General features: G+C 53.3%; 1 protein-coding gene across 3 annotated transcripts in view; it reads right to left on the bottom strand.

Moving 5' to 3' along the window:
- Positions 1-5,137: 5,137 nt before the first annotated feature.
- ZC3H12D (zinc finger CCCH-type containing 12D) overlaps positions 5,138-9,996 on the bottom strand; it is a 34,904-nt gene continuing 30,045 nt past the window's right edge. For all 3 annotated transcript variants that reach the window (XM_047769975.1, XM_047769976.1, XM_047769974.1), the window contains exons 5-6: positions 7,998-8,104; positions 5,138-6,864 (exon numbers count right to left, since the gene is read on the bottom strand). In XM_047769975.1, coding sequence (XP_047625931.1) covers positions 6,134-6,864; positions 7,998-8,104 — 838 coding nt within the window. In that variant the 3' untranslated portion in view covers positions 5,138-6,133. The remainder of the gene's footprint in view (positions 6,865-7,997; positions 8,105-9,996) is intronic.

The following is a 9,996-nucleotide window of genomic DNA, read 5'->3' as shown; positions in this document are numbered from 1 at the left end:
CTTGGCTCAGCGGCTCCTAGCTCACTCTGGGTAAACAAGTCGAGGAAAGCCCCGGGCCCCGGGCAGGGCTGTGCCAACAAATCAAAGGTCAGCGGAGCCATAAATCAACTGTATTTACACCAAACCCATCATGAAGAGTTATTTTAAAACAGGACTTGGCCAAAAAAATTCCCTGGAGCTGAATCAACTCAAAGAACACAAACAGAGAATGGGAAATGTCCATCTCCCTCCTCTCCCAAGCGGTAGGTCCCAGAGGCCTCCGCAGTGAGAGCAGCCCGCTCGCCCTGCAGTAGGTCCCTCCCAGATCTAAGTGTTCGTGCCTGGGGTGCCTTGAGATGATGGGTCTTGGCCAAACAGCCGCTGCAGCCAGCAGACAGGCGATTGTGCGGGGTGGGGGATGGTGCCTCTCAAGATCCTTCAAACTTCCTGGGGACCAGGGCCTGCCCAGGATGCTCACCAGACTGACATCAGCCTAGTGCTACCTGGCCCCTAGCCCTGGAGGATTTTCTTTTATTTAAATATGCAGGTGGGAGTTCCTGTCGTGGCACAGCAGAAGCGAATCCGACTAGGAACCATGAGGTTGCGGGTTCGATCCCTGGCCTCACTCCGTGGGTTAAGGATCTGGCATTGCTGTGAGCTGTGGTATAGGTCGCAGATGTGGCTGGGGTCTGATGTTGCTGTGACTGTGGTGTAGGCTGGCAGCTGTAGCTCTGATTGGACCCCTAGCCTGGGAACCTCCATATGCCAAGGGTGTGGCCCTTAAAAAAAGCAAAAATAATAATAATAATAAATAAATAAATATGCGTGCATGTACAGAAGGAGGTCTGGAAGGATCTGCAACTCGGTATTATCAGATGTCAATTCAAGATGCCTGCATTTTCTGCATCTTCTATAATGAATGTGTATTTTATTATTTTTTTAAAAGCAAGGAATTTTTTTTGTTTAGCAAGGAATTTTTTTCTTTCTGTTACCAAAGTTACTAGCTGTAGAAGATTTAGAAAAGTATAGGAACCAAAGAGAGAGGGTCACCTGTAATCATAATCTCCCTGCCCAGATATATTCTCTTGATCTGTGAGTAAATTTTCTTTGGTTCTTTGCTGGAAATATGTGTATTTTTCAAACCAAAAAAAGAGATCATATGTTGCAGTCTTTTTTTTCTTTTCTTTTCTTTTTTTGTTTTTTTTTGTTGTTGTTTTTTGTTTTTTTAGTGACGGCACCCACAGCATATGGAAGTTCCTGGACCAGAGGATTGAATCCAAGCCACAGCTGCCACTTATGCTGCTGCTGAGCTGGGGCCAGAACCTGCATCTCTGCAGCGACCCAAGCCACTGCAACCAGATTCTTAACCCAAGGCGCCACAGCATTCTTTTTTATAACCTACTTTTCAATGTACACTCCACATTTTCTGCCATTAACACCCTCCTAAGATACAGTTTCAGTGGCTTACAGTGTGCTTTTTGTCTGTTTGTTTTGCTTTCAGTATTCTCTTAAATGGATGTAGCCTGCGTCGACTCATTCCTTCCAATGAGGTTTTCAAACAAGAAACATTTCTCTCTAAACCACAAGCAAATGGTCGTACTGCTATTCTCCAAATAGGCTTCTCGTAGGCCGACATACAGTAGGACTGCATTTTCCTGCCCCAAGGGAGTTAGGTGTTACCATGACCCTTGTTTTGGCCAATGAAATGTGAACAGTAGTGAACCTGGCCATCTGAGAGCGGTCTCTGCACTCAGAGTCCAGCCAACCTACCACGGACACAGAGCACATAGGGAAATGAACTCTGTGATTTCATTGGGGGGTGGGGACCATTTTGTTTCTGTAACATAACCTTGCTGGCCCTGCCTGCATGGGCTCTGGGCTGATGGAGAGAAAAGGTTAAAGACAGAGTCCCAACCGTGGAAGGGTGTGCATCTTGTTGGGGACGTCCAGCTTAATGACAAGGAAAGAGCTGGGATAGGAGCCACCAGTAACCATTCAGAGCCAGAGCACCGTGGAGCAGGCAGGAAATGTCTGGCCCCCGAAAGAGAGAGAGAAAGGGGCCAGTCTGGAGAACACGCTGCTATAAGGAGAGACGTCCTGTCTCCATCCTGTGCTTCTCATTCTTCCTCTGGAGAAAAAAAAAAAATGCCTCCACAGCCTGCCTCATCAGGAATGGCAGCCGTGAAACTCTTCGAGGCTTACTGTGGCTGGTCGTAATCAAGCAGACACTTGAAGACAAGGGCAAGGTGACTTCAGATAAAATCAACACTCTTGCGGTTTTCCAATCCTATTTGAGTCATCACTCCCCACAGCTACAGGCCCTGACCACAGTTCTCATCTTCTCATTCAGCCAGTCAGTGTCCGTCAGTATCTGCTGGTCAACCAGTAGATGTCAGTCAGTCAGTCAGAACCTGTTAGTCAGAGTCAGTCACCCAGTGTCAGTCATCAGAACCTGTTAGTCAGAGTCAGCGTGCTGATGTCTCTTGGTGTCAATCTGTCAATCATTGTCAGTCAGCCTCTGTTAGTCGGCCTCTTAGTCAGTGTCTGTCAGTCAGTGTCAGTCAACCCATCAATCATTGTCAGTCAGCCGGCCAGTCGGTGTCTGTCAGTCATGGGGTCAGTAAGCACAGCATCCAGCTGGTTTCTGAGTGCTGTGCCCATCTGCCTCTGTTTAGTTCCGCAGCACCCTTCCTGTTTCTGGGCAGGGGGATAGGTGCGTCATTCCTCCATGAGGACAGAGAGGTGATGTTGTTTCCTCAGGAATTCAGATTAAAGTAATTACCAAGTTGGGTCAGACCTTCGACCCTTCATTTTCAACCTGGCTGCCAGATGCTGGGCTGAGCTGTCGTGATCCAGAGAGCTTCCTGAGGGCATCGGCTCAAAAGTGACTGAAAGGGAACCAGGTCACCTTTAGACTCTGAAGAGCCACTTCCTCCCCCACAGGGGTTTGGCAGTCTCCCACCTAGGTGCTCATCTGGCCGCAGTCCCAGGACTAGCAAGATCAACACAATGATACCTCAGGCGCTGTAGCAGCAGCCCCTTCCAACTTCCTCCCACAGACAGCTGTCTGTGGATGCATTGAAGGGAGAAGTGAATAAACACACAGCTCCCATCTCAGGTGGGGCCAGCATTGGGGGGTGGAGGAGAATGGGGCCATCCTAAGGTCTGATGCACTTGAAACCCAGCTGGACCCTACAGAGAATTCCCCAGGGACAGACCTCCTGTTTTCCCCCACTTCTTGCTTATAGAAAAGCTTTGGTCTCCTAGGCCTTCCCCGAGTTCCAAAGAACAGACTCAAGGGGTTCCCATTTTGGCTCAGTGGTAACAAGACTGACTAGTAGCCATGCGGATGCAGCTTCCATCCTGGCCTCACTCAGTGTGTTAAGAATCTGGCATTGTCATGAGCTGTGGCTGTGGTGTAGGCTGGAAGCTGCAGCTCCGATTCAACCTGTAGCCTGGGAACTTACATATGTCACACATGGCACCCTAAAAAGCAAAAAAAAAAAAAAAAAACAGACAACAGACTCAAGCAGTTAATGATTAGAGAAATGGAAAAGCAGAAACAAAGGAAAAGCGGTCAAGCAAAAAAGCAATAATAACCTAAATAATAAGTCAGCCATAAAAAGAATCACAAGACTCCTGGTTTCTCCTTGAGGGTTATAGATAAGCTTCTGACTCACATTTTTAAGTTGTTTTTATGGAAGCCAGGGCCCCACCAGGTGAAAACTGCCAACCACACACACGTGGACCATAGACTGGTGGGACCAGAAAGTTGATGACTGAGATTCTCGAAACATCACCTGTTACCTCACCTCTAACCAATCAAAAAACTGCCCACGAGCTGATCATGGACCCTAAAACCCTCACCCCTAATGTTGCCTTAAAAAATCCTGCCTGAAAGCCACTGGGAGTTTAGGTCTTTTGAGCCCGAGCCACCCGTTCTCCTTGCCTGGTGCCCTGCAGTGAACACTGTGCTTTCCTTCACCACAACCCAGTGTCAGCAGCTTGGCTTTGCTGTGCATAAGGTAGCTGTTCTGTCTGCCTGAACACTGTTCCCACTTCTTCAAAGGAACTGCTCACTACCCCTAACAACTCCTCACAAACCATGAGGATTCACATGTGAGTTGACAGTCAGTGCAGCCCTCATGCTGGCCAGAGGTGGGCCTGAGACCAGCTGGACCTCTCAGTGTCTGGTTAGGGTGGACACATGATCCAAGTCAGGCCAATCAGAATTCTTCCCAGGATTTTTCTGCAGCTGCTTAAATCTTTTTTTTTTTTTTTTTTTTTAAGGCTGCACCCGAGGCATATGGAAGTTCCCAGGCCCATCGGAGTTGTTGCTGTCGGCCCACGCCAGAGCCACAGCAACCCCAGATCCAAGCCGAGTCTGCAACCTACACCACAGCTCATGGCAACGCCAGATCCTTAACCCACGGAGCCAGGCCAGGAATTGAAGTCACAACCTCATGATTCCTAGTCAGATTCGTTTCCGCTGCGCCATGACGGGAACTCCTCATGGTGGGATTTCTGATTCCAATTCCTTCCTCCAGTTCTCAGAGCCCCCTCCCCATCACCATTCCTTAATGACTCTTCCACTCACTATCCCCTCTTGTGCTTTTCCCTCCCACAGGAGACTTTTCTCCCAGAGGCAGAGAGCCATCCTCGTGCCAGCTGGAAGTCAGATCTTTGCTCCTCCTCTGAGCTCTGTGTAAAATCTTGAGAGCAGAGATTCATTTGATCTGGAACAATGCCAACATAAGTGGCTTCCCTCGCCTCTAGGGCCCAACCCGCAGCATTCTGCTCTTGTGTCTCAAACCACCTTCCAGAGGCCTCTGGGAAAGCTCCACCAAGGAGCAAACATGATACAGCCCTGGGAGCCTCAGATCTGAGTGAGGGGGACTCTGCCTGTGTTCTTGGGAACAGCCTGCAGAACAACCAGCAAAGGCAGGTCCTCTCCTTGGGCTTTGCTGCTTCTCGGGGAAAAGGTGAATTCCAGTCCTCTCCCTGCCACCCCCCCACCCCCGCTGCCCAAAGTGGGAAATAACACAGACTAAAGCAGCCATAACCTCAGCCTTCACACCCACAATATTTAACGTGAGAAACCAGCCTAGGGGGGAAAGCTGACACAAGAGAAACTGATATACAGTTGGACAATGGAGAGTCCATGTGTGGGTAAAGTGATTATTTTTGGAACACAGTAACAGCTATGCAGCCTGGAGCAGTTCTTGCACCCATCCCATTCACGTTTTGTGTCACAAAGACATACCAAGACTTTGGAAAAAAATCCAAAGGGGATTACATTGAAATGTGCTGTTTCTTCACTTGTTTTTGTGCGTGTCTTAATCACAGCGAACCAAATAAAATAGCTTTACAGCTTACTAAAACTCAAACTTGTCCTCAAAGGAAGCAGTTTAAACATCTCTAACTGTAAATCAGCAATGCAGGGATTCCATGTCAGTAAACAGACCCAAGAGACAAAAGCAGCTCTAACATAAAGCTTGTCTTGTCAAAAGGAAACAAAACAAAACAACACACCATGAGGGAAATTCAATGTATCTAGAAGGAGTAGGTCCTCTTCAGGACTGAGGTTCCAAAATAATAAGGTACAATTGTGGGTGCCCTCTTCAGGAAAAAAAAAAAAGTGAGGAAGAGACCTGGCAGAATCCACGCTAAGAAGTTGATTGAAAAAGATGCGAGGCATCATGGGGGACACCACCCGTGATTCACAGGCACACCCGTAGCTAGAAAAGCTTCCTACTTAGCCTGATTGTGTGGGGTGTGCTCTGTAATTTCCAATTCCATTCTATTTCAGGTGTGAAGACCCACTAATTCATCTTGTGACCCACCTATGGCTCCCAGCTGCAGATGGACAAAAACAGCTGGGGAGTGTCCAGACAAACCTTTGGGGTCCTAGTGGGCCTTATAGAGTCTTGGAGCCTGAGAAATCACTCCCTCCACAAAGTGGCCCACCTTATTCTGCAGGACATGGACCTCCAGCATCAGCCCCTGTGTCATCAGTGAAGGTCACCAAGTGCCACCAGGGGTACCACAGAGGACAAAGAAGCTGGCTTCTCCGGCCATCTTTAAAGAAAAGGGTCCACAGGGTGAGTGGACCACCGACGGCAGCCAGGTCAGGCTACAAGGCAAGACGGGGACATCACATGCGGTGGCCCTGACTAGCTCCTAAGGGTTTGCCCATGGGCTCACCCGACCGTTGGAATCTCTGGATGAGGAAGATGAGCCTGGTGACATCCGAGAGCGTGGGGAAGAGGGCCATGACGCTGTCCACCTGGTGGGACGGGAAGATGCTGCAGAGCACCGTGCGTGCCTGGGCGCGCGCGTCCACCTCGCCCGCCTGGACCTGGGCCGCGGACCCCAAATGTCCTCTGAAGGCTGCATCGTCCCAGCCCGACTCTGCCCAGGACGAGCGGTCCAGGAGCCGGCCGGCCCCAGGAGGGAGGGCCCATGGGTCGGCGGGCCGCGGAGGACACCGGTCGCTCTTCGAGGCGCCTTGGCGCGATCCACCCCGCGGGCCGGGAGGGGCTGGCTGGGACGACGGGAGCCCAGGTACCCTCCAGTCGGGACAGCGCGGCCGGGGAGGAGGGGGCGCCCGGAGGAGCCCCGAGTCGTCGCTGAGGGCGAGCCGCGAGAAGCTGCCTTCGAGAGTCGACACGTCCGGCAGCGGCCGCGCGGGGGGCAGGCTGCGCGCTCCTGGCTCCCGGGGGCCCGATCGGGCGATGGGGCCGCCCCAGGAGACGCCCTGCTCGCCGCCCGCGCTCCGCCAGACCAGCGTTTGCGCGCGGAGCTCGTCGGCCACCGCCAGCTGCGCATGGTGCGGCCTCTCTGGGTGGTAGAACTTGCACTTGATGCCATAGGTGCATTTCTTGCCTGGATGGGGCAGGGAGAGAGGGCGCCAGGTGAGACCGCGGGTGAGAGGCGTTGTGCGGGGAGGTCGGGGAGGGGGGATCTATGTGGTCTGGGCAGTGCCCTCCCCGCGGCCTTTCTCCTTGGCGATTCCTCCCGGAAGGCCCCAGGCCTACTGCAGACCTACCAGGTTTGGGGCCGAACAGGTGGGGGGAAGGGCCCTGCGACAAAGACAGGAGGGACGAGGGTGCGGCACCCTACTTCTCCTGGTACAGGGCGCTGGACACAGTGCCCCTGTGTTACCTAACCAGGCCAGGGTGGGTGTCCTCTGGGAGGTCCCGTGGCCAGGAATCTCCATGCAGTGACCTTCAGCGCCCACTTCCCCTGGGACCCAGTGGATGGGGCTAACGTTGGTAGTGGGAGTGGATGCTCAAGGCGTAGGATTGCACCCCCAGAGCTGACTCAGTTTCCCTGATGGTCCACACCCCTCTTGCTAACTATTGCCCTGGTCATACAGAGGAGGTGATCAAATTATTTATCATCCAAACCAGGGCCCTTCTGAGAGTGGAAGGGCCCTGACTGGGCTGCCCGAAAGTGTCTGTGAAGAAATGACTTTGAATATTGCCTAGGGCTTCTTAAACTTCTATGAGCACGAAAAACAAGTCCTGGGAACATTGAATAACTCGCCAAAGCAAGCTAGTGAAAGAGCTGGCTAGGAGGCTGGTGTCCCTGGAGGGTTCTGGGATAGAATTGTCTTTAGCTCTTAATGGACAGCGCCACTCAAAGTCCATAAGGGTGGGAAGGCAGGTGGAGGGACTGTGGGACAGGATATGGGCACAAGGTGCCAGGGGAAGGGACTGAGAAAGCAGAGCTTGGGGGTGCACATGGCACCCCTGCTCCCCCAACATGGCTTTGTCCTGTGTGACTCCTGCATCCAGCCCGCACAAACCTTCTCATGCAACAGGGGTCTAGACCGGCAGTTCCTCGTTACAATCACCCTGTCGGGAAACTGCTGTGCAAAGAGGTTGTTACCTCCCCAGAGTCACACAGCTGATGAAGGGCAGCACCTGGACTAGAACGCAGGCTGCTGACCACCCCCACCCCCAGCCAGGGCTTCTGACCTGAACAGGGCCCACAAGGCATGGGACACTACCCACCGTAGGGGCAGTGCTGCCAGGACGGCTCTGGGGGCTTTGGCTTCCTGCTCAGGAAGTTGTTCAGGGTGGGGCCCCGACGGCCCAGAGGGTCATCAGGAGGCATGAACCTGGAGAACAAGCACAGGGAGGTGAATGCAAGACCCGCAGGAACGCACCACTGGCACAGAGCTGGGAGTAGGCTGGGCTGAGGAGGCATGGCCTTGGCCTGATCTCTCCGTCCAGAGCTCTTTCTCCCACCTGGGGGTTGTCACAGCATGTTACAGCAACACAACCCTTCCTCCACACAGAACCGGTACAGAGCACAGCATGGACAGACCCCAGGACAGCAGCCCCTGGGCCTCCTCCAAGTGTTCCTCCCTCTGAGGTTCAAGTGCCAGAATCACTTAGGAATGCCTTGCAAAATGCAGAACCTCAAGTTGGTCAGGAATCTGCATTTTGATAACTTCCCAGGTGATTTTTATCCACTAAAGCAGAAGCATCATTGCACTAGGGCTCCCCTGGGTCCTAGTCTGAAAGCCCCTCTAAGCTGCCTTCCAATGTCCTCAACAGAAAGCTAGAGACCCCTGGGGGCCACCAACAGCCTCTCACGTCCCCTGAACACCATTTCTCCTGCATTGCCCCACAGCTCTGGGCCTATCAGGTGGGGAATAAAAATTAACAGAGTTTGAAATACTGGTTAACGGGTCAGGGAGGAAGTGGGTCCCAGGTGCAGGCTGCACACAGGTGCGACCACACAGGCAGCCTCAGGGCAAGATCTGCCCCCTCTGCCAAACCGGGGAGGGGGATGGGATGGGGGCAGGGCCCTGGGTTTGGTCTCAGCATCCCTGGGCTGCTGGACCCCTGCCACGTCAGTCTCTGTCGCACCCAGCCTGGGCCAGCCCCTTTCCTTCTGCATTAAGTCTAAGGAGGAAGGGAATGTCCCGGGGCTCAAAGGGGAAAACAACATTCCTCAGAAGGAAAACACTCGCGTTTAGCACAATCCACTTTTTTATATGAATACTTTTGTTCCCAGGAGGCACTTCCCTGTCACGCAAAGGTCCCACTAGAGGGGTTGTGGATTCTATTTGGGGGCCTGTTTTTATGGGCTGGTTTCCCCCTAAGAGTCGAGGGTCATGCTGGGGTCGCCCCTGCAGACCGCATCCACCAGGCCAGCCCCAAGCTGGGCCATCCCGGGTCCAGGGTAGCTTTCCGTGGCTCAGATCCCAGCTACACAGCCGGCTTCTCAGAGTTGGGCCCAGACCAAGAATCTGGGGAGCCACCCAGCGCAGTTATTAAAAGTTCCCAAAGGCTTCACCTCCTGCTCTTTCTCGGGCCTCACAGCTGGGAGCTGGGCCAAGAGGGCCCTATGGACGTGCCCAGGGCTTGCGGCGGGTGTCCTCGCCCTCAGGCAGGCGGCAGGCTCTGCCCTCTGGCAGCCGGGGACCTTCGAGCAGGCCCTGAGCAGAGGCCAAGTTGTCAAAAGCACTTGGCCTGGGCCCCAAGCTGTCACCAGGCCAGAGGCAGCCATGATCCCACAGACCTCAGTAAGGATTTTCTGGATCCCATGCTGTCCAGATTTGCCAGATTCCTCCAGGCCTGAGCCAGAGAGAGGGAGCGCCAGCCCTGTGAGTGTGGAGGGACTTGGGGGCTGCTGCAGGGTAGTCGCTGTGACCATCTGCCCCAGGGCTTAGGAGGGGACCTCTGCCTCTGTGGCCGTAGGCAGTGGGGGCAGCAGGACCCCCTGGAGGGACAGGTCCCGGCCTGGCCTGAGGGTAACTGCTACCACTATGGGCTAAAATGCTCTCTGGTCCTCGGGATCATCTCAGAGGTTAAGGGTGACTAAGCCAAGTGTTACAGGCTTCAGGTCCCCTCCCCAGAGCCCCAGAGCCTCTGGCCATGTCTCTGTAATGGCCATTCTGCCCAATGTGACCTGCCTGGGCTGCTCACTCCCTGCTAGAGAAGAAATGTCACCTGTTCCTCACCTGGCCACCATCTAACCTGTTCCCCATGCAAATAAGGT

Source organism: Phacochoerus africanus, chromosome 2 (genome assembly GCF_016906955.1).
Source record: "Phacochoerus africanus isolate WHEZ1 chromosome 2, ROS_Pafr_v1, whole genome shotgun sequence".
In the NCBI taxonomy this organism is placed as follows: domain Eukaryota; kingdom Metazoa; phylum Chordata; class Mammalia; order Artiodactyla; family Suidae; genus Phacochoerus; species Phacochoerus africanus.
This window is presented reverse-complemented; position numbering and strand designations above follow the sequence as displayed.